This window comes from Cydia amplana, chromosome 14 (genome assembly GCF_948474715.1).
Source record: "Cydia amplana chromosome 14, ilCydAmpl1.1, whole genome shotgun sequence".
In the NCBI taxonomy this organism is placed as follows: domain Eukaryota; kingdom Metazoa; phylum Arthropoda; class Insecta; order Lepidoptera; family Tortricidae; genus Cydia; species Cydia amplana.
In genome coordinates this window covers 6,750,899-6,775,692 of record NC_086082.1, presented here as the reverse complement: position 1 = coordinate 6,775,692, position 24,794 = coordinate 6,750,899, and the positions used below count along the sequence as shown (strand labels likewise).

General features: G+C 36.2%; 2 protein-coding genes and 1 long non-coding RNA gene across 7 annotated transcripts in view; 1 reads left to right on the top strand and 2 right to left on the bottom strand.

The window, feature by feature from the left end:
* The window catches only part of LOC134654013 (protein brunelleschi), a 32,009-nt gene extending 23,704 nt beyond the window's left edge, over positions 1-8,305 (bottom strand). For 4 of the 5 annotated variants that reach the window (XM_063509392.1, XM_063509388.1, XM_063509391.1 and 1 more), the window contains exons 1-4: positions 7,871-8,305; positions 6,564-6,654; positions 5,587-5,805; positions 4,480-4,778 (exon numbers count right to left, since the gene is read on the bottom strand). In XM_063509392.1, the coding sequence (XP_063365462.1) occupies positions 4,480-4,778; positions 5,587-5,805; positions 6,564-6,654; positions 7,871-8,060 (799 nt within the window). In that variant the 5' untranslated portion in view covers positions 8,061-8,305. The remainder of the gene's footprint in view (positions 1-4,479; positions 4,779-5,586; positions 5,806-6,563; positions 6,655-7,870) is intronic. The other variant, XM_063509387.1, reaches the window with a different exon arrangement.
* Positions 8,306-10,454: 2,149 nt separating this feature from the next.
* LOC134653997 (uncharacterized) lies at positions 10,455-14,129 on the bottom strand. The gene is made up of 3 exons (XR_010097300.1): positions 13,887-14,129; positions 13,017-13,172; positions 10,455-11,175 (listed from the first exon to the last, which is right to left on the bottom strand). It is a non-coding gene; the product is annotated as an uncharacterized LOC134653997 (long non-coding RNA).
* A 9,682-nt stretch (positions 14,130-23,811) lies between these two features.
* Positions 23,812-24,716, top strand: LOC134653813 (U6 snRNA-associated Sm-like protein LSm7). Its single transcript, XM_063509177.1, has 3 exons — positions 23,812-23,877; positions 23,962-24,145; positions 24,522-24,716. Exons 1-3 carry the CDS (start codon positions 23,842-23,844, stop codon positions 24,659-24,661), a joined length of 360 nt encoding a protein of 119 aa, XP_063365247.1. The 5' UTR covers positions 23,812-23,841; the 3' UTR covers positions 24,662-24,716.
* The last annotated feature ends 78 nt before the right edge of the window (positions 24,717-24,794 follow it).

Sequence of the window (24,794 nt, the reverse complement as noted above, 5' to 3'; positions counted from 1 at the left end):
GGATAGATGATACTTCACTATATTTCGAATTCAATATTTAAAGTCAGTTTTGCACTACACTGTTTATGCACTTAAACTATATTGTTCACTAATACCCTAACATGCTTTCATAGTCTTTGTTATTATTTAGTAACTACCTAACTATTGGCTATCTGCACTATAATGTTCATCATCTCCACTATCAGACTCAATGTCAGTACTACCATATTCTTGAAGAGCTATCTTTTTCAAGGATGGTCTGCTGGACGGTGGGCTTTCACTTGACCGGGGTCGTTTATTACTGTTCAGTTCATTTCTAGGCACTGTATCATCTGAATCCAGTACTACACACTCTTCTGGACCTTTAACGCCAATCATCTCTGCCCACTGACTCGGTGGAGGGATTCTTAATGTGCCAAAACCCTCATCTTCTCTTTCTTCTTCCCCTTGTTGAACTTCTTTACTATTACTTGCCTTGATTTCCGCTTGTGGTTCTTCTTCTGTGCCACTTGTAGTAAAACCAAGCATTTGGTTGACATGTCTAATAAATAATTTATTTCCTTGTTTAATTTTATATCTTAACACTCCAATCCTTTTGACTATTGTCCCTTCTAACCATCTCGGCCCAGCTCTATAGTTCCTGAAACAGACTGTCTCTCCCACTCTAAATTCTCTCACACGTTTTGTTTCATTTTCCTGGATATCTTCTGTCTCCTTTTCTTGAATCGAAAGAGGGTGTAGCCTATCAAATTTAGTTCGGAAACGTCTATTGTTAAGGAGTTCCGCGGGTGTTTTACCGGTGACAGAACTGGGTGTTGTCCGCAACCCATACAATATCTTTTGCAGTCTGTTTGACCATGGGAGATGTGACATCTTTTTTAACTTCAATTTTATTGTCTGGACCGTTCTTTCTGCCTGTCCATTAGACGCAGGATGATATGGAGGTACCAGTATATGTCTAATACCATTCTGTTTAAAATATTGACATATCTCTTCTGACGTAAACGCTTTCCCGTTATCGCTCACTATGGTGTCTGGCAGCCCTTGTTCAGCAAATATCTCATCTAGCTTCTTAATTACCATACTTGAACTTTGGTCACTAACTATTTTGACCTCCGGCCATTTTGAGTAAGCGTCAATTAATATTAAGAAAACTTTGCCCATGAAAGGCCCTGCAAAATCAATATGCAGCCTAGACCAAGCCTTTGGTGGAGTAATCCATCTGTGAGTCACTTTGGCTGGCATATTCCTTACTTCCTTACAAGTTTGGCAATTATTTATCAAGCTCTCTATATCTCTGTCGAGACCAGGCCACCAGAAATAACTCCTTGCAATTGCTTTGGTGATAACTATACCATCATGATTGTTATGGAGCTCTTGAAGAACGCCTTCACGTAGCTTCTGAGGCACAATTATTCTACCTCCCCACAATATACAGTCATTGTATTCTGTTAATTCATCCCTTCTTACATAATAATCTCTATATTTCTCTTCTACTGTACTTGGCCAACCATTCCTAATCCAGAACATCACCTTTGCTAATATACCATCGGTTTTACTCAATTTAGCCACATCCTTAGCCGTCATCTGTAACTCCACTGGTGTCTCATTGAGCAACAAAACATTCACCTCTTGCAGCTCTTCTTCTTTTCCACTGCTTTCAGGACCGGGCCATCTACTTAGGGCATCAGCATTCCCAATTTTTTTCCCCTCAACATATTGTAACTCGTAATCGTACGAGTTTAACAATAAAGCCCATCTTAACATCCTGGGTGATATCACATTAGGTATTGGCTTTTTTGGGTCAAATATACCCAAAAGTGGTTTATGGTCTGTCTGAATCACTATCTTACGGCCAAAAATATATGAGTAAAATTTCTGTACTGCAAAAATAATTGCAGCAGCCTCTTTATCAATCTGCGAATAATTTCGTTCATGAGAGCTCATCGTCCTGGAAGCAAACATGATTGGTCTCAAAGAACCATCCTCCATCCTGTGTTCCAGAACTGCACCCAAACCGTACTGCGAAGCATCACATGTGATAACCACCGGTTTCTTTAAATCATAATGTACTAATGTGTTCCCTGTAGTCAACATTCTTTTCAAGAGACTAAAAGTTTGTTGGCAATTTGGTGACCATACCCATTTGGCTCCTTTCAATAACAACTTGTACAGTGGTTCAGCTACCGTTGCTTTCTGTGCTATAAATCTGTCATAAAAATTCAGCAATCCAAGAAAAGCCTGCAACTCCTTTACATTTTTTGGTGCCGGCGTCTCCATTATAGCCTTGATCTTGTCTCCACAAGGATGTAGGCCATTGGCATCAATCACATGTCCCAGAAACTCCACACTTGCCTTCCCAAACTTGCACTTCTCCTTGTTGACTCTTAACCCAGCTTCCTTTAGGACCTGCAAGATGCGTTGAAGTCTGTCACTGTGTTCTTGTATTGTGCGTCCGGTGACCACAATATCATCCAACAGTACTGCTGCTCCTGACACGCCTGCCAATAAGTTGCTCATCATGCGCTGAAAAATTCCAGGACAGCCTTTAACTCCAAAAGCTAATCTTTTGCACCGAAACAATCCTTTAGGAGTATTTAAAGTAAGTAGTTTTGAAGTCGGTTCATCGACTACCACCTGGGTGTAAGCCTGCTCTAAATCTATCTTACTGAAAATAATTCCTCCTTGCAAAACCGCAAAAGCTTCATTTAACGTAGGCAGAGGGTAAGTATCAGTCTCAGTAGCCGTATTCACAGTGGCCCTGTAATCCCCACAAAGTCTGACTTTCCCATTCTTCTTAATGATAGGTACTATAGGACTGGCAAACTCAAAATGACTCACCGGTTCCAAAACATCTTCTGCAACTAATCTATCAATCTCTTGTAAAACTCTCTCTTTAATTGCAAACGCCACAGGCCTACACTTCAAAAATTTTGGTTTCGCATCAGGTTTCAAAGGTATGGTTACTACTGGGCCGGTGTACTTTCCTAAACCAGACTGAAAAACTTCTTTATATTTTTCCAGTAAAGTATCTATACCTCCGTCCTCCAATTTCACGTTATAAATTCCATGAATATCAATCTTTAACTCTGGAAACCAATCACGGCCCATCAAATCAGGCCCATTGCCTTTCGCTATCAGCAAGTTTAATTTTGTATGTATGTTTTTAAACCTTACATCAACTGTGGCTTCTCCTAACAACTCCACCTGATTTTCCGTCCAGGTTGTTAACCTAACTCTTGAGTCATCTAACCTTGGCAAGTTTCCATTCCAAATTTTCCTCGCTGTACTTTCTCTCAACATGGTAAATGCCGCTCCAGAATCGACTTCCAAATTGACTAGTCGACCATTTAATTCTACATTTGCATAGAATGGAGCCACTTTGTTCGACACCCAATTACACGAGACATCCTCATACAATCCATTAACCCGACTCAATTCCTTTGACTTACTTTTGTCTCGTGTCTCCGAACATACCTCTGCAATATGGCCCATTCTTTTACACACATAGCACCTACTATATCTGAACCTACAAAAATTTCCGTGCTTTTTGCCACACCGCCAACAATCCTTGCTCGGTTCCAACGGTTTAGCTTTAATTTTATTAACCTCCATTGGCTCGTCACCGCCTGTACTAGTAGGCGCCACGCTAGAGGTCGCTGCCGTCGCTGGCGTCGCCATGACTATCACTCCGGCGTCCGCCGTTTCAGCCGTTAACGCTAATTTTACCGCTTGATCAAAAGTTAACGTTGTCTGTTGCAACAGTTGCTTTTGTATATCTTTATCACGAATGCCACATACTAACCGGTCGCGCAACGTACGATCCAAATCGGAAAAATTGCACTCTATAGCCAATTTACGCAAACTAGCCACGTACTCTTTTATATTTTCACTGCTCGATTGACACCTCATATGAAACTTATACGATTGCACTATCTCATTTTGTTTTGGATTAAAATGATCGTCTAACGTGGTCTTTACCGTTGTATAGGTTATGTCTGTGATCTTTTTCGGTGAAATTAACGACTCAACGAGATCATATAAATCACGACCACAAACTGCAAAGAAATTCGCCTTTTTTAACTCATCCGTCTGAATACTATTCGCGAGCAAACAATAGTCGAACCTATTCACGTAATTTTTCCAATTGTCTTTGTCCATATGAAATTCACAAAATTTTACCGCCATTTTATTCACCACACTAAATAACACTTTTAAACATTCAAACACTATGTTTAATGCACTTTTAGTCTATTTCCGAATTAAATCCCGTCGCCAGAATGTTACGTACGTATGCTGGCTTGCTGGCTAGAACCGAACTGGGGGTACCCGCAGATCTTCTTATCTACCCACACATGTCAATATATAACACAATTAAACCTAGAGTTACCATGGTTACCAGTACACTTTGACACTGGGTTAACGGTTTATCCGGTTAACCCCGTGTTAGTGGGGTGCAAGTGGCAGTTAGAAAGTTTCCCGAGCACTAAATTAACTCACCAACAAAGTCCTTCTTCTCAAAAGGCGCCAAAAGCAGTGACACCTTTTCCAGCTTTTCCCTAGACCTTTCCAACCTCCTAGACTCTACCACCCAGAACAGGGCATTGATCAGATCCGCCACATTTTGTTCCAAGTCTGGCACTGGGTCGTTCTCTCCATAGAACATAGCGTTGGTCTTAAAGTTCGAGGGGGTGGTAAAGTTTTCCTCTGGGAGTGGAATGGAAGCACTTGATGAAGCAGATTGAGGGAAGCTTTCTGCTGAGGATAGGCTGTCCGCTTGTTCACTGGGGATTGATGCCCTAAAATAACAGATTTAAATGTAGTAATGTCAAGCCTTTACAATGCAAATGGAGTATATTTACAACTTTGAGCTTTATTTCAATTTTGCATAATTTCTGACACCCTTGTCATTTTAATTTTTAACAAGCAGAAACGTCTGCGAACGATTCTATTAAGCTTGGAATAAATTTAAAAGTGGGAAAATTACTGTCCTGGGTGAGACTTGACCTCACGGCCTCTGGATCCAGACTGTGCCGTGAGTTCAAGTCTCACCCAAGACAGTAATTTTTCCACTTTTAAATTTATTTCAACCCTTATGTCAGTTAAAGACATTTTGATTATGATTCTTGAGATATTATTTTAGCCTGACTAACCATATCCGCCACGAAAAGAAATGTGCGAACGTATTTCACACTTGGCTAAACAAGGCTTTGATTTCCGGCTTACCGCAGCCGCGGCGCACTTCCCCATTTTATTCGAGGCTTTTTGTATGCCCTTGGAAGATTGAAGACTGAAGAAACTTTCACTCCCTTCTTATTCCTTAATTATAGTTGGTCTTTTATAGACATTGAGTTATACAAAAACCTGGACCAATTGAGTCCAAGTGCATTTGTATCCTCGTGCCGCCCACCATACAAATTGATAACCAAGGAAGTTAGAATGTTGGTGTATTTTCAATTAGGTTGAATTTCATTTGTTCGAAAATTTTACGAGACAAATGAAATGTTTTTAATTAAGGTTGACTTTCCATCGAAACTGAGTGTACATCCTAATGTACATTGGCGGCACGAGGGTATACTATGCAAAATTAAACCAATTTATTCTTACTTGTCACCAAAGCTCTCTCTCGACTTGTCATCCTCGTAGCTGTAAGTCTCAGGTTCCTGCTCTGGTCTCTTCATATTGCTCACGGGACCGAACATGAACGCGCGGGAATCATACAATGTGTTGGAGTACTTCACCTTTAGTGATTCATGTACACGGCAGACTTCGTTCAGTTCCACTTGGTTATTGAACTTGCTTAGTGTTATTAGACCAAGGAGTCTCCTGAAATCAGATATTTACGCAATCGGGAATAACAACAACACTCAGATTTTCTCTTGGGAAAATTGCATAGCCAGGATTGAAATTGGTGGAAGAGTATGATTTGAGCCCTACACTACACCCCAGAAGAACTCTTATTTTGGTTTTGGTTGGTGTTATTTGCATCAAAAGTTGAAACATCAGTAGTAAAGTGTCATTCAATAGAACTTGCGAACTATGTAAACAAAAGTTACTAGTAAATTGACATTCAGTGTCAATTTTAGTATGGCGGTTTGTTTACATAGTTAGCAAGTTCTATTGAATGACACTTTAATAGAAATATGGCTGTTAGCTTCATGGAGGATAGGTGTTTTGGGGAAGAGATGCCCCACAAAGAAGTGAGTGGACACTAATAATTCAAACCTGGAAAAACTATTTAATTACAATTTTATCACAGCATTGTAAGCAATTGTACATCTTTTCTGCATATCACCCATCAAGGTATTTTTAAGAATGTCATGAAACTCATGAAGAAATACAGCTATTTATTTGACAAAATTTAGCTGTGGATCTGAATGTACTTATGTTGTTTAAACGTCTTTTTTTTGACAAAATTAGTACAAAATATTCTATGGCACATAAAATATTAATTGTGAATATATCTATTTACACGATTCAGAGTTCACAATCAATAAAGCAGAATGCCCCATAATTTACTTAAATTGTGGAATACTGAAAAACCTAGGAAAAAATTAGGAAGACTAGCATTTTAGTCACATTACCTGTGTGTCTGAAAGTCGCCCCAGTCATTGTTCTCCACTGGGTAGTCTCGGACGTAGCGCACCCAGATGTCTCTGACTTGGCCAGTGGAGTCTAGAAAAAACAATGTTTGTGGCACAATTTTCTTCCTATAATTATTATATTATCGCTCTGCTGGCTTGGCTTGTTGTGTAATGAATGAATGATAATCTTTATTTTCAGGCAACTATTGGTGCATATGTCGGCGGCCGATCGTAAGATCCGTAGACTCAGGGAACGGGTCAAAGATTTTCACGTTTCACGATATGCCTAGGAATTTCACAATATGCCTGATCTTACGATCGGCCGCCGACACATAGATAAATACCACAATACCAGCACCACATATTTGCTTAAACATTTGACATCCTTATTTCTTTAACAAAATTAAATTAAGCCATACAATGCAATAACAAACCAAAAAGTATTGGCTAAAGATTGTCCCTTGATATTTATTCAAATTAATACTTATTGACTTATTATTACTCGCATTAAATAAATAAATTATTAAGTCAGAGGAGACGCCCTTGCACATCCTCACAGAGTGCCCTTGCCTAATGCGTACTCGTGACTTAATCCTGGGCGGGCACATATTGCGCCCGGAGGAGGTAAAGTCTCTCGAGTTCAAAAAGATCCTGCAGCTATTTGAAGTTGCATGTTTGGATCGAGAGTTGTAGTAGGTGGCGATCACAATAGATCAGCGATGGTCGCAGTGATACATAGGCTTTGGAGCCTTATATAGCCCCTAACAACAAGAAGAAGAAGAAGAATTAATGAATGATAATCTTTATTTTCAGGCAACTATTGGTGCATATGTCGGCGGCCGATCGTAAGATCCGTAGACTCAGGGAACGGGTCAAAGATTTTCACGTTTCACGATATGCCTAGGAATTTCACAATATGCCTGATCTTACGATCGGCCGCCAACACATAGATAAATACCACAATACCAGCACCACATATTTGCTTAAACATTTGACATCCTTATTTCTTTAACAAAATTAAATTAAGCCATACAATGCAATAACAAACCAAAAAGTATTGGCTAAAGATTGTCCCTTGATATTTATTCAAATAAATACTTATTGACTTATTATTACTCGCATTAAATAAATAAATTATTAAGGTTTACTTTATACAGTTTTTCTTTACTTTATGAATACAAATATGATAGATAATTTCTACCACATGAGGTTTGGAAACAGAATCCACAACCGCTGGTTTTAAAGGCAACAATGTGTAGATACACATAGAACAAGTTATCAGCCTTAGTATGGCAAAAGTAGCTCACCAGTAACTTTAATATTGTTGACTCTCTGTATCCTCTCCCACAGCTTGTTGAAGTTCTTCAGCATGCCCCCGACGCCTTTGACGAGCACCAGTAGGCAGGCATGGTGCTGCGCCTGCTGCGCGTAGTCGGGGTGCGACATCACCGACTCTCCGGGCGCGTGAGACAGGATGTAACTCACTGACGATCGCATTGATATCTCATTTGGTCACTCTTTGATATGTTTTCACGTACTTTTGAAGAAGGAAATACTACAGGATCGGATTGCAACTAATGGAAAGTTTATGCAATTATCCACGGGAGCTGACCGTTTTAATTAGAGCTCTGGAATCTCGAATTAATACATAACTGAACAGCAAAATATTTTTACGGGCGTATTTCTTGTTTACGTCAAAACATTGAAACGTCAAATTGGGGTGGGCATATAAAAAAAACAAAATCCCTACAAACTGCCATGAACCACTTAACACCCTCGACGAGACAAATAAGCTTGAGAGAAGTGATAATAGTATTTTATGCAACCGTTGTTTAAGAGGGGTCAAAAAAGGCGAGTGGCGTGAGTAACAATGTGAGGCGAAGCCGAAAATTGTTAATAAAGACGCCACGAGTATTTTTTGACTCGGTTAAACAACGTTGCATACAATACTTTTTCTACGACCAAGCACTTACTTTGAAATAAAATTGTAAATTTAACAAATATTTTTAATTCAAGAAGTAGTAAAAATGGAGGGTACGGGCGGGAAAAGAATGAATGAATGAATGAAATTAAAAAAAATCTTGTCTATGGTTCACTTATTTGTCAGAAATGACATTTAAAATAAGGTTGGCAACACTGTATTTCATTCAATATGTTTTAAGTGGTCATTACACGAAATATCGTAAAATCGCCAAAAAGATACTGCGTGTAAGCACAAATTCTTTTTTGGGGAATAGACTAAAGACTTGTCTTGACAACTATAAGGTAGGGTTTTAAAGGTGTGTGCACGACCCTTTAAATGACATATAAAAGTACGGGAGTAGAAAAAATGATTTTACATACGTCCAAAACCTATATAAATCAAGTTTTTTTATTTTTTTCGCAATTACCGTTTCGTTTTATTAAATCCTTAAATAATTCCCTTGTAAAAACTACAGTAACGGAGTATAAAGTTGTAATAATATAAAATATTCAAATTGAGTAAAGTTATAACTACTAGCAACCCTAAAGTAGGTTTCGTTCAGAAATTGTGGAAACGTAATAAAAACTTTTTATACCTATATAAAATAATTATAAATCAGTTTCAATGTTATTTATAATATTTAAAATCCCATTTTATTGTTTTTTGTTTGTGAATAACTGGTAACTACTTTAGACCTGCATTTGTAGAGGAGACTTTTTGGCGGGAAGTCGAAAAAAGCGGGCGATTTAATTTTGCTCAGATTTTCTCAAATTGATTTCTTTGTATATATTAGTTTAATTTAGGTGTAAATAATAAATTTGTGTACATAAAACATTGTGTAAATAAAAATGGGTGAAAACACCGGCGGGGGCCAGCCCCCCGGTGATAAAGAACAGAAAGAAAGAAAGAAACGAAAGTTGGCGGCTTCGGACGTTACCGCAAACTATAAAATGTTTGTTAAGCCAAATTACAAGCGACAATTCCCAGACAATCACAGCGCTGAGTGCGTCGTGTACGTAGAATCGCAGGAAAACGACAAGTTGGGCAATAGGAATCCCATTGCTCTGACTAAACTATTCACGGACAATGTTAAAGGAATAGTCGGCGTGCATCGAGTGAACGCGCATAAAGTAGGCGTCACTTTTAAAAAACCTGCACCGGCCAATAACTTTCTCAAAATGGACAATTTTTTGGGCAAACATAAGTTGAAAGCTTTTGTACCAGCACACCTTACAGAGACAACAGGCGTGATACGTTACGTGCCTAAGGAGATGAGTAATGAAGAGATATATAAAAACATTACCTGTGACACGGAGGTGATCTCGGTCAAGAGATTTATGAGAAAAGTGGACGGCAAATTGGTCCCCTTAGGTACCATTGCCGTTACTTTTGCGGCTACGACTTTACCCCAATATGCATATATGCAAATGTACAGATACCCGATACATATGTATATACCACCACTGCTGCAATGCTACAAATGCTTAAAATTCAACCACTCAGCAAGAATTTGTCGAGGCGAACAAATGTGTTCAGCTTGTTCTGGACAGCATTCATATAAAGATTGTGATGTAGACGAACTCACTTGCATTAATTGCAAAGGCAATCACTTGGCGATCTCCAGAGATTGCCCTGTGAAACAAAAGAAAATGGAAGAAAAGAAAGCTAAGTATGAAAACCTCAGCCGTAGTTTTGCCACTGTGGTGAGTAATATTGCACCATCAGCCCCTGTACCTATTACTAATCCAAAAGTATTTCCAACCATAACCAAACCTAATAATACTACTACTGTAGGCGTAAGCCAAACTTCCCTGAATATTGAGCAACTACTGAACAACGAGACCATCATTAATGCTTTAATCAAATCTTTGGTTATGCTGGGAAATGACAGGAGTGATACTCCAATTAATAATAAAAGAATTAAAGAAATACTCAAAGAAAATTTATTAAATTAAATCATGGACACTTTTTTACATTTAGCACAGTTTAACATTCAAAGTTTGTTACATAAGAAAGCCCTATTAAATACATTTCTTGCAGAGCAGCAGATAGACATTTGTTTACTTAATGAAACATGGCTTAAAAGTTCAAGTACCATTCCTAACTTTGCCCCATACAATTTTGTACATAAAATTTCAAATAATGCTAAAAATGGAGTAGGTATACTTATTAAACAAAACTTACAATATAGTATCATAAACACAACTTTTTATGAGTCCATTCAGAATATCTGTGTAGCTATAGAAACTTCAATTGGTAAATTATACATTCTTTGTGTTTATTGTCCACCCAATGGTAGCAGGTTTGATGTTCGTAAAATGAAAAAGGTGTTGCTTGAAACACCCAAGCCATGTCTCATCATGGGCGATTTTAACGCTCATCACATATTATTTGGCTGTCATTCAAATAAAAGTAGAGGCAATAGTTTATACAATATTATTGATGAATTTGATTTGTGTATTTTAAATGATGGTAGTCCAACAACAGTGCAATATCCAAATAGGAATCCATCTGCAATTGATATAGCTCTTGTCAGTCCCACAATAGCTCCACTTTGTGAATGGCGAGTTCATGATGATCCAATGGGCAGTTACCACTATCCAACTCTGGTTGATGTAAATGTGAAGCCATCCATATATGAAGTCCGACCTGTGGAAGAAAAATATATTTATAATAGAGCAGATTGGTCAAAATATTATAATTTATCAGAAACCTGTTTTTCACATTTAGACATTGATGATAATACAGAACCTCTTAATTTGTATAATAATTTTGTAAATATTTTATATGACATTCGTTCAGAAACAGTTCCAAAACTAGAATCCAAACAATCCATGAAGGTCATGAGGAAACCTGTTCCCTGGTGGAACCAAACATGCCTTGAGGCTGTTAAAAAGTCTAAAGATGCTTTAACTCAGTATAGAACATCACCCAGCATTGCTAACTTTATAAATTACAAAAAGCTTGATGCTCAGAAAAAAAGAACATTAAAAGAAGAACGTGTGAGGTCTTGGCAAGAGCTATGCAGTAGTTTTAATAGGATGACACCGGTTTCTAGGATATGGGGATACATGAAAAAGTTTAAAAGAATTGGCTCTTCTCACAATAGACATTTAAATGATGAATGGGTGCCAAGTTTTTTAGAAAAATTATCAGACTCATCTCCATTAAATAAAAATCATTTAAATAACATTATTAATCAGTCAGACGAAACTCCAAGGAACACTTTTCTGAATAGACCATTTACACTTAATGAACTTTTTATATCACTCAAAAGTAGAAAAGACACAACACCAGGGTTAGACAATATACCATATATGTTAGTAAAAAAGTTGCATCCTAATGCTATAGAAATACTTTTGCATATTTATAATAAATTATGGGATCATTTAGTCATTCCAGAGTCATGGAAAACACAATGTGTTATTCCCATCTTAAAGCCAAATAAACCAGTAAATAGTCCTTCATCATATAGACCAATTTCATTATCATCATGTTTAGGTAAACTTTTTGAAAATATGTTAAAGTTACGTTTAGATTATTATGCGGAAACTCAGGGAAAGCTACCGGATGTTCAGTTTGGATTCAGAAAAGGCAAAAGCTGCACTGAAAGTTTTGTTTCATTTATTAGTGACCTTAAAAAGGCTAAACTTAGTCATACAAATGTTATATGTGTTTTTCTAGATGTAAAAGGTGCCTTTGATAATGTTAATATGAAAGCTTAATTAATGTATTACATCAATTAGATCTCCCTGCAAAAATTTTAAATTGGATTTTTGGTTTTTTATATAATAGGACTGTATATGTAAAATTTAACAATAAGCTGTATGGCCCCACAACAGCTAATAAAGGAACAATGCAAGGTGCAACCTTATCACCCTTATTATATAACCTTTACACATCTCAAATCCTTAGTTTTGTAAATACATCCCAAGTTAAAATATTGCAATTTGCTGATGACTTGCTTTTGTACTGTGAAAGTCAAAATCTAAATATGGCTGTTGAGAATATGAACACTGCTTTAACTCAATTACAAAGGTACTACAGCAACATTTTAAAATTAGAAGTTAGTCCTGATAAAAGTAAAGTCTTAGTAATCAGTAGAGACCCATATGCACAGTCCATTGTAAATATTAGTTATAATAATAATGTAATTCCTATTGCCAATCATCACAAATTTCTAGGTGTTATTATAGATGATAAATTGAAATTTGATAAACATATAGACTATATAAGTCAAAATGCCATGAAAAGCATAAATATTATGAGAAGTTTAGCAGGAACATTCTGGGGTTCCGACCCAAAAACACTAAACATGCTTTACAAAAGCATAGTCAGAAGCCATTTTGACTATAGTTCCCTAGCATACATGAATGCAAGTAGCACACTTTTAAGAAAGTTGGATGTCTTACAAAACATTGGTTTGAGAGTTATAAGTGGAGCCATGCGCACCACTCCCATTAACTCAATGGAAATTGAAAATTGTATACCTCCATTGTCCTTGCGTCGTTTACAGCTGGCTGAGAGATTTTGTTTAAAGGAGTTATCTTGTGAGAATCTTGTTGTCTTGGATAAAGTGTTATACCCAGTAGAAATTGCTCAGTCAGCTAACATCTCGGCTAATACTCTCATTACAGGTTCTTTGCCTGAAATATCCATAATAATGATGAACACCAAAAATGTGGCAAAAAATATGTACATAAATAACCAGTGGCCAATTTATAAGTACTCATATAATACTATACTAAGTTATTTTGATGTTAAATCTCATTTAGACTTAGTAAACAACAAATTTGACTTTTTTGCATTTTTAAATGAAAAACACGACTTCTATACCATGTATACTGATGGCTCTAAAAGTGAACATGTTAAAGCTGCATATTATGACCCACAAATGAAAGTCACAAAATGTATTAAAATAGACAGTAACTGTAGTATTTTCACTGCTGAAGCTTGGGCAATACTAGAAGCTTTAACATATGTAAATAGTAATGTAAATAATGTAAATATTCTTATTGTAAGTGATTCTAAGAGTGTTTTGACTGCCTTGTGTAATAGTTCATTAGGATATAAGCAAAATTATATTATCTACCAGATTAAGGATATGTTATGTAAGTTAGACAAAAATGTAGAATTTGTATGGGTGCCCTCCCACAGTGGCATAACAGGGAATGAGGTTGTGGATCAGGCGACTCGTCGGGACCATGACCAGGACCTCACAGAATCGTTTAAAGTACCATTTACTGACTATTACCATAACTTCAAAATTATTTCTAAGAGAATGTGGAAAGAATATTGGAAGCATAACACAGAAGTACAGGATAAAGGAAGATGGTACGCAGATATACAAAAAGACTTACCAACAACACCGTGGTATTATGGCTTTAAATATACCAACAGGAAATTCATAACGTGCCTTAACCGTCTGCGTTTTGGTCATTGTTTGGTCCCAGCACATCTCAAGAGGAAGAATATTATTACTGATGATAAGTGTACTTATTGTTTTAAAGAAAATGCGGACATCAAACACGTTATATTTGATTGTGAATCGTTTGCCATGCAAAGGCTGTTACTTGTCAGTGTCATTAGTGATGTTGCAGAAGAGAACTCGTTAAGGGCCCGGCCACATGTGCGCGGTGCGGCGCCGCCGCCGCCGCGCGGCGCGGCACCGCAGAAATCTGCGGCGCCGCAAACCGCTCTGCGGCGACGCCCGCCGCAACGCAAAATTTTGCGGTGCCGCGCCGCGGCGCCGCAAAGCGGTGCGCGTCGCCGCGCGCGGTGCCGCGCGCGGTGCCGCAGCGCGGTGCGCGGCGCCGCAAAGCGGTGAGTTTCGCCGCGCGCGGTGCCGCCAAGCGGCGTGCGGCGCCGCGTGCGATGCCACGCTGCATAGTAAAGAATAAAATTCGACTACCAGTTGTTTAATCAGACATGGATCCCTTCACACGTGTTCTGCTCTTGCTGTTGTTATAGCGATAGCGGTTCGCCAAAAAACGCTGTAAATGGTGTTAAAGGTATCAAAATCGGTACGATTGACCTTTAGGACATTTGAAACAATTTGACCCGAAGCACCAACAAATAAAAAAATGAGAGGAGTTATGACGTCATCTTTTTTTGTATGAAATTAAAAAAAAATTGTTTTGAAACCTATCGTGTGTAGTATTAAACGAAAGGGCTTTCTAAGACGATTCCAAAAATATATCACATCATTACATTTGAGTAATTTTTTTTTTAATTATAATAAAAATATTTTTTAAAACATACCAAGTTTGGGTTTCTCCAGATACAATACCGTTAAAAAATTTTTTGTTAAATATACCTCAAATTATACCTAATATCCTCATATCTAATTCTAATAAAGCAAATTTGAAAATATTTACATTTAGTATATTTGTTTTAATTTTTTCTACTCCCGTACCTTTATTTGTCATTTAAAAGGTCATCTCATACACACACCTTTAAACCCCTATGTTATAGTTGTCAAGACAAGTCTTTAGTCTATTCTCCAAAAAAGTATTTGTGCATACACGCAGTATCTTTTTGGTACTTTTACGATACTTCGTGTAATCACCACTTAAAAAATATTGTATTAAATACATTGTTGCCAACCTAATTTTAATTGATTGATGAGTACTAAGTGCATTGCTGCTAATTTACAAAATATTCATTAGGTTCTATAGTAGAAACAATAAAATTCCTTCAGAAGTCAGAAACGCGCATGTGACACCCGTAATATAGCAAGATCCATAGACTACGAACACCGCTTAGCGTTGCTTGTTAGTCTCCATAGGCTACTGTGGCCAAAATCGAGAAAAAAAAAACTATCCAAAATTGTAATTTAACTAAGAGCAAGTACCAGGGCATCACGAGTTACTAGAAGGTGTCGCTGACCATCCGGCCGTGGGGCGCGGGGCGCGGTGGCCGGGTCGCGTATCTTAGCTGTATACTTTTGGTTTGTTTACCTACATATATGTCCTATATGATTCCACTTGTTTAAAGTATTATTTTTGTTGAATGAAAAATATTTGTTAAATTTACAATTTTTAATATTTAAAGGTGAGATTTTTCAGTTAATTCTTACATAAATAATTTTTACTACGAATTATAGATTCCGAGATATAAGCGACTTTCTGGAAAACCGTTATACTTATATTAATTTTATGCTTTCTATTTAAATATTTAATTGAGAAATTCATAGATCACACTTTGTAAAATTGAAAAATTAAAAAAAAGTACTTCATGTATATTTTCAAAATTGCTTTCTTAGTGTTAGATACCTAATATCCTCGTAGGATATTAGGTATAATTTGAGGTATATTTTACAAAAAAATATTGAACGGTATTGTATCTGGAGAAGCCCAAACTTGGTATGTTTTGAAAATTATTTTTATTATAATTAAAAAAAAGCGGCCAAGTGCGACTCGCCCATGAAGGGTTCCGTATTTAGGCGATTTATGACGTATTAAAAAAAACTACTTGCTAGATCTCGTTCAAACCAATTTTCGGTTGAAGTTTACATGGTAATGTACATCATATATTTTTTTTAGTTTTATCATTCTCTTATTTTAGAAGTTAGGGGGGGGGGGGGGACACACATTTTACCACTTTGGAAGTGTCTCTCGCGCAAACTATTCAGTTTAGAAAAAAATGATATTAGAAACCTCAATATCATTTTTGAAGACCTATCCATAGATACCCCACACGTATGGGTTTGATGAAAAAAAAAAATTTTGAGTTTCAGTTCGAAGTATGGGGAACCCCAAAAATTTATTGTGCTTTTTCTATTTTTGTGTGAAAATCTTAATGCGGTTCACAGAATACATCTACTTACCAAGTTTCAACAGTATAGTTCTTATAGTTTCGGAGAAAAGTGGCTGTGACATACGGACGGACAGACAGACGGACAGACAGACAGACAGACAGACAGACATGACGAATCTATAAGGCTTCCGTTTTTTGCCATTTGGCTACGGAACCCTAAAAACCGGCCAAGTGCGAGTCGGACTCGCGTTCCAAGGGTTCCGCGCATTACACAATTTTTAACAATATGTTTTGTTTAATGAAAAGTCAGTAAAATGTCTTTAAAAAACCCGTAGGGGCCGGATCAAAAACTAAGTACTTAAGTCCGACTCACGCTTGACTGCATATTTCTAATAGGTTTTCCTGTCATTTATAGGTAAAGAACTATTTAGTGTATTTTTTCAATATTGTAGACCCAGTACCTAGTTTCAGAGATAAGGGGGGGAAAGGGTCATTTTTTGCCTATTTTCTTGAATAACTACTAAACTATTTATCTTAAAATGATCATTCCAAAGTTTAATTAATAATTAAATTAATAAACTTTATTTTGAAACACTTTTAGGTACAGAAATTTACAAACTTTTCTCAAAATGAGCTCTTTCATTTGATATGTAACACGATATCTTAGTTTGAAAAACTTTATTTTTTAATTTGCTCTTTTACCTCCCAAAAGTGGCCTACATATTTAAAATTCATTTGTTTACGTTACATATATGTCCGTCTTTGGGTCACAAACTTACATAGGTATGTGTGCCAAATTTTAACTTCATTAAAAGTGAGTAAAATGTTTTTAAAAACCCCGTAGGGGTCGGATCAAAATCTAAGTACTTAAGTCCGACTCACGCTCGACTGCACATTTCTAATAGGTTTTCCTGTCATCTATAGGTAAAGAACTATTTAGTGTAATTTTTTCAGAATTTTAGTCCAGTACTTTCAGAGATAAAGGGGAGGAATGGTAATTTTTTGCCTATTTTCTTGAATAACTGCTAAACTATTTATCTTAAAATTATAAAAAAAATATATTTGAGATTCTCAAAATGAGCTCTTTCATTTGATACACACACGATATATTTTGAATAACTTTATTTTTTTATTTGCTCTTTTACCCCCTAAAAGTGGCCTCCATATTTAAAATTCATTTGTGTACGTTACATGTCCGTCTTTTGATCACAAACTTACATATGTGTGCCAAATTTCAACTTATTGAAAAGTGAGTAAAATGTCTTTAAAAAACCCGTAGGGGTCGGATCAAAAACTAGTACTTAAGTCCGACTCACGCTTGACTGCACATTTCTAATAGGTTTTCCTGTCATCTATAGGTTAAGAACTATTTAGTGTATTTTTTTCATTATTTTAGACCTAGTAGTTTCAGAGTTAAAGGGGGGAATGGTCATTTTTTGCCTATTTTCTTGAATAACTGCTAAACTATTTATCTTAAAATTATAAAAAATATATATTTGAGATTCTCAAAATGAGCTCTTTCATTTGATACATACACGATATATTTTGAATAACTTTATTTTTTTATTTGCTCTTTTACCCCCCAAAAGTGGCCTCCATATATAAAATTCATTTGTGTACGTTACATGTCCGTCTTTGGATCACAAACTTACATATGTGTGCCAAATTTCAACTTTATTGGTCCAGTAGTTTCGGAGAAAATAGGCTGTGACAGACGGACGGACGGACAGACAGACGCACCAGTGATCCTATAAGGGTTCCGTTTTTTCCTTTTGACAAAAAAAAGCTAACTCATCTCGTTTTTTTTTAATGGTGCTTCGGGTCAAATCGCTTTGCGGCGCCGCAGCGCGGCACCGCAAAATTTTGCGTTGCGGCGGGCGTCGCCGCAGAGCGGTTTGCGGCGCCGCAGATTTCTGATTTCTGATTTGTATGGAATTTAAAAAAAACTGTTTTGAAACCTATCGTGTGTGGTATTAAACGAAAGGGCTTTCTGAGCCGATTCCAAAAATATCATATCATTATATTTTAGTCATTTTTTTTAGGGTTCCGTACCTCAAAAGAAAAAAACGGAACCCTTATAGGATCACTCGTGCGTCTGTCTGTCCGTCCGTCCGTCTGTCACAGCCTATTTTCTCCGAAACTACTGGACCAATAAAGTTGAAATTTGGCACACATATGTAAGTTTGTGACCTAAAGACGAAGATGTAACGTAAATAAATGAATTTTAAATATGAAGGCCACTTTTGGGGGGTAAAATAGAAATTTAAAAATAAAGTTTTTCAAACTATATCGTGTTACATATCAAATGAAAGAGCTCATTTTGAGAATCTCAAATATATTTTTTTATTATTTTAAGATAAATAGTTTAGCAGTTATTCAAGAAAATAGGCAAAAAAATACCATTCCCCCCCTTTATCTCTGAAACTACTAGGTCTAAAATAATGAAAAAAATACACTAAATAGTTCTTAACCTATAGATGATAGGAAAACCTATTAGAAATGTGCAGTCAAGCGTGAGTCGGACTTAAGTACTAGTTTTTGATCCGACCCCTACGGGTTTTTTAAAGACATTTTACTCACTTTTCAATAAGTTGAAATTTGGCACACATATGTAAGTTTGTGATCCAAAGACGGACATGTAACGTACACAAATGAATTTTAAATATGGAGGCCACTTTTGGGGGGTAAAAGAGCAAATAAAAAAATAAAGTTATTCAAAATATATCGTGTGTGTATCAAATGAAAGAGCTCATTTTGAGAATCTCAAATATATTTTTTTTTATAATTTTAAGATAAATAGTTTAGCAGTTATTCAAGAAAATAGGCAAAAAATTACCATTCCTCCCCTTTATCTCTGAAAGTACTGGACTAAAATTTTGAAAAAATTACACTAAATAGTTATTTACCTATAGATGACAGGAAAACCTATTAGAAATGTGCAGTCGAGCGTGAGCCGGACTTAAGTACTTAGATTTTGATCCGACCCCTACGGGGTTTTTAAAGACATTTTACTCACTTTTAATGAAGTTATAATTTGGCACACATACCTATGTAAGTTTGTGACCCAAAGACGGACATATATGTAACATTAACAAATGAATTTTAAATATGTAGGCCACTTTTGGGAGGTAAAAGAGCAAATAAAAAAATAAAGTTATTCAAAATATATCGTGTGTGTATCAAATGAAAGAGCTCATTTTGAGAAAAGTTTGTAAATTTCTGTACCTAAAAGTGTTTCAAAATAAAGTTTATTAATTTAATTATTAATTAAACTTTGGAATGATCATTTTAAGATAAATAGTTTAGCAGTTATTCAAGAAAATAGGCAAAAAATGACCCTTTCCCCCCCTTATCTCTGAAACTAGGTACTGGGTCTAAAATATTGAAAAAAATACACTAAATAGTTCTTAACCTATAGATGACAGGAAAACCTATTAGAAATGTGCAGTCAAGCGTGAGTCGGACTTAAGTACTAGTTTTTGATCCGACCCCTACGGGTTTTTTAAAGACATTTTACTCACTTTTCAATAAGTTGAAATTTGGCACACATATGTAAGTTTGTGATCCAAAGACGGACATGTAACGTACACAACTGAATTTTTAATATGGAGGCCACTTTTTGGGGGTAAAAGAGCAAATAAAAAAATAAAGTTATTCAAAATATATCGTGTGTGTATCAAATGAAAGAGCTCATTTTGAGAATCTCAAATATATTTTTTTTATAATTTTAAGATAAATAGTTTAGCAGTTATTCAAGAAAATAGGCAAAAAATTACCATTCCTCCCCTTTATCTCTGAAAGTACTGGACTAAAATTTTGAAAAAATTACACTAAATAGTTCTTTACCTATAGATGACAGGAAAACCTATTAGAAATGTGCAGTCGAGCGTGAGTCGGACTTAAGTACTTAGATTTTGATCCGACCCCTACGGGGTTTTTAAAGACATTTTACTCACTTTTAATGAAGTTAAAATTTGGCACACATACCTATGTAAGTTTGTGACCCAAAGACGGACATATATGTAACGTAAACAAATGAATTTTAAATATGTAGGCCACTTTTGGGAGGTAAAAGAGCAAATTAAAAAATAAAGTTTTTCAAACTAAGATATCGTGTTACATATCAAATGAAAGAGCTCATTTTGAGGAAAGTTTGTAAATTTCTGTACCTAAAAGTGTTTCAAAATAAAGTTTATTAATTTAATTATTAATTAAACTTTGGAATGATCATTTTAAGATAAATAGTTTAGCAGTTATTCAAGAAAATAGGCAAAAAATGACCCTTTCCCCCCCTTATCTCTGAAACTAGGTACTGGGTCTACAATATTGAAAAAATACACTAAATAGTTCTTTACCTATAAATGACAGGAAAACCTATTAGAAATATGCAGTCAAGCGTGAGTCGGACTTAAGTACTTAGTTTTTGATCCGGCCCCTACGGGTTTTTTAAAGACATTTTACTGACTTTTCATTAAACAAAACATATTGTTAAAAATTGTGTAATGCGCGGAACCCTTGGAACGCGAGTCCGACTCGCACTTGGCCGGTTTTTAGGGTTCCGTAGCCAAATGGCAAAAAACGGAAGCCTTATAGATTCGTCATGTCTGTCTGTCTGTCTGTCTGTCTGTCCGTCTGTCTGTCCGTCCGTATGTCACAGCCACTTTTCTCCGAAACTATAAGAACTATACTGTTGAAACTTGGTAAGTAGATGTATTCTGTGAACCGCATTAAGATTTTCACACAAAAATAGAAAAAGCACAATAAATTTTTGGGGTTCCCCATACTTCGAACTGAAACTCAAAAATTTTTTTTTTCATCAAACCCATACGTGTGGGGTATCTATGGATAGGTCTTCAAAAATGATATTGAGGTTTCTAATATCATTTTTTTCTAAACTGAATAGTTTGCGCGAGAGACACTTCCAAAGTGGTAAAATGTGTGTCCCCCCCCCCCCCCCCTAACTTCTAAAATAAGAGAATGATAAAACTAAAAAAAATATATGATGTACATTACCATGTAAACTTCAACCGAAAATTGGTTTGAACGAGATCTAGCAAGTAGTTTTTTTTAATACGTCATAAATCGCCTAAATACGGAACCCTTCATGGGCGAGTCCGGCTCGCACTTGGCCGCTTTTTTTTAATTATAATAAAAATAATTTTCAAAACATACCAAGTTTGGGCTTCTCCAGATACAATACCGTTCAATATTTTTTTGTAAAATATACCTCAAATTATACCTAATATCCTACGAGGATATTAGGTATCTAACACTAAGAAAGCAATTTTGAAAATAATTACATGAAGTACTTTTTTTTAATTTTTCAATTTTACAAAGTGTGATCTATGAATTTCTCAATTAAATATTTAAATAGAAAGCATAAAATTAATATAAGTATAACGGTTTTCCAGAAAGTCGCTTATATCTCGGAATCTATAATTCGTAGTAAAAATTATTTATGTAAGAATTAACTGAAAAATCTCACCTTTAAATATTAAAAATTGTAAATTTAACAAATATTTTTCATTCAACAAAAATAATACTTTAAACAAGTGGAATCATATAGGACATATATGTAGGTAAACAAACCAAAAGTATACAGCTAAGATACGCGACCCGGCCACCGCGCCCCGCGCCCCACGGCCGGATGGTCAGCGACACCTTCTAGTAACTCGTGAGGCCCTGGTACTTGCTCTTAGTTAAATTACAATTTTGGATAGTTTTTTTTTTCTCGATTTTGGCCACAGTAGCCTATGGAGACTAACAAGCAACGCTAAGCGGTGTTCGTAGTCTATGGATCTTGCTATATTACGGGTGTCACATGCGCGTTTCTGACTTCTGAAGGAATTTTATTGTTTCTACTATAGAACCTAATGAATATTTTGTAAATTAGCAGCAATGCACTTAGTACTCATCAATCAATTAAAATTAGGTTGGCAACAATGTATTTAATACAATATTTTTTAAGTGGTGATTACACGAAGTATCGTAAAAGTACCAAAAAGATACTGCGTGTATGCACAAATACTTTTTTGGGGAATAGACTAAAGACTTGTCTTGACAACTATAACATAGGGGTTTAAAGGTGTGTGTATGAGATGACCTTTTAAATGACAAATAAAGGTACGGGAGTAGAAAAAATTAAAACAAATATACTAAATGTAAATATTTTCAAAATTGCTTTATTAGAATTAGATATGAGGATATTAGGTATAATTTGAGGTATATTTAACAAAAAAATTTTTAACGGTATTGTATCTGGAGAAACCCAAACTTGGTATGTTTTAAAAAATATTTTTATTATAATTAAAAAAAAAATTACTCAAATGTAATGATGTGATATATTTTTGGAATCGTCTTAGAAAGCCCTTTCGTTTAATACTACACACGATAGGTTTCTAAACAATTTTTTTTTAATTTCATACAAAAAAAGATGACGTCATAACTCCTCTCGTTTTTTTATTTGTTGGTGCTTCGGGTCAAATTGTTTCAAATGTCCTAAAGATCAATCGTACCGATTTTGATACCTTTAACACCATTTACAGCGTTTTTTGGCGAACCGCTATCGCTATAACAACAGCAAGAGCAGAACACGTGTGAAGGGATCCATGTCTGATTAAACAACTGGTAGTCGAATTTTATTCTTTACTATGCAGCGTGGCATCGCACGCGGCGCCGCACGCCGCTTGGCGGCACCGCGCGCGGCGAAACTCACCGCTTTGCGGCACCGCGCGCGGCGCCGCGCACCGCGCTGCGGCACCGCGCGCGGCACCGCGCGCGGCGACGCGCACCGCTTTGCGGCGCCGCGGCGCGGCACCGCAAAATTTTGCGTTGCGGCGGGCGTCGCCGCAGAGCGGTTTGCGGCGCCGCAGATTTCTGCGGTGCCGCGCCGCGAGGCGGCGGCGGCGCCGCACCGCGCACATGTGGCCGGGCCCTAAGTGTTCCCCGCCGCGTTCAAGATTTACTATCTAACCCTGTTTATTTTATACCAGTATTTAACTTTATTTTAAATACTGTGAAAGAAATTTAATTAAATTTGAATGTATATAATTATATTATTTTATGTCTGATAAATTGCTTGTGTAAAATGTTTCAAAAAAAAGTTAAGACTAATTGATGAAATTGTTATTCTTCTGTGTACTAATTTATCTCATATTGTTATGGCTATTCAATTGTATTCTTTGTGGTTATTCTTGTGTATTTTATGGTTTTTTATGTAATGTTTATGAATACGACTGAAGGACTTGTATCCATGGTCATGAAATAAATTAAAAAAAAAAAAAAATGCGACACTCAAACTTGTTTTTTCTTCATATTCGTTCAGAAACTAGTTGTTTCCCTCCAATATGCGATTGATCATTTGACAGCTGCGTCAGCTGCCGTTCGCGTTTGAGAATTGAGATAACCTTAAAACATTGTTTTGAACTTGCATTTCTAATATTTCTATATTTCGCTATTATTTGCATGCAAACTCAGCTGATACTAGCAGTAAAACTTTAGCAGCAGCACTTTAGCAGTAGAACTTTCTAGCCAATTATTGATTAGTATTGTCGTACAATGGCTTCAAAAGAAGGAGGCGGTGATAAGGCAAAGGTAACAAAAACAATATTTGTATGGAACACAAGTTTAATATTCTCTTGCTTTTTTATAACGATTTTATTTATACCTCATTCATAGGGTCCTCAAGGAGCAGGAGATGGAAAAGAGAAGCGAAGGAAAGAGTCTATTCTCGACCTGAGTAAATATTTGGAGAAGAGTATACGAGTAAAGTTCGCTGGAGGGCGCGAGGCCGCCGGCATTCTGAAGGGTTATGATCCTCTGCTAAACTTGGTGCTCGACAACACCACGGAATTTCTTAGAGGTTAGTAGAAAAACGGTATATCTGTAGAAGAAAAAGAAGTAATATGTGTTCTTTCAACATCACCAAAGTCAGGCACTTAAATCTAAATTCTAGTTTCAATACTTTCAATGTGTAACAAAAATCAGGCTGCTCTCATGCTTTTCACATGATTCATGATAAAATTATCAATGCCGTGCAGAAAGCAAACCAAGTTAATAAGATTGTTTAAAAAAAATTTAAGTATTAGTTATTGCCTCAATCAAATAGCCCTTGACTGTCAGTTTTAATTATATATTTTTGTTAAATAACATGCTTACCAAAGTGTATTCGTGTTTTTATCAGATTCTAAACATATATCGTAGAGCTATTGTTTATAAGTTTTATTTTTCTCTTACAGATCCTGATGACCCATACAAACTGCTAGATGACACTAGAGCATTAGGACTAGTAGTGTGCCGAGGAACCTCAGTGGTGTTGATCTGTCCCATGGACGGAATGGAGGCAATTCCAAACCCGTTCATCACCCAGGAAGGATAGTCTGTGTAATGTATGTTTTATATCTTTAAGTCTACATTAAATAATTTAAGGACCATTCTGAAGTTTCAAATCAAAACCAACAATTTATTTTTATTTTATTTATTATCTACAAAAAATAAATTATTGCACACAT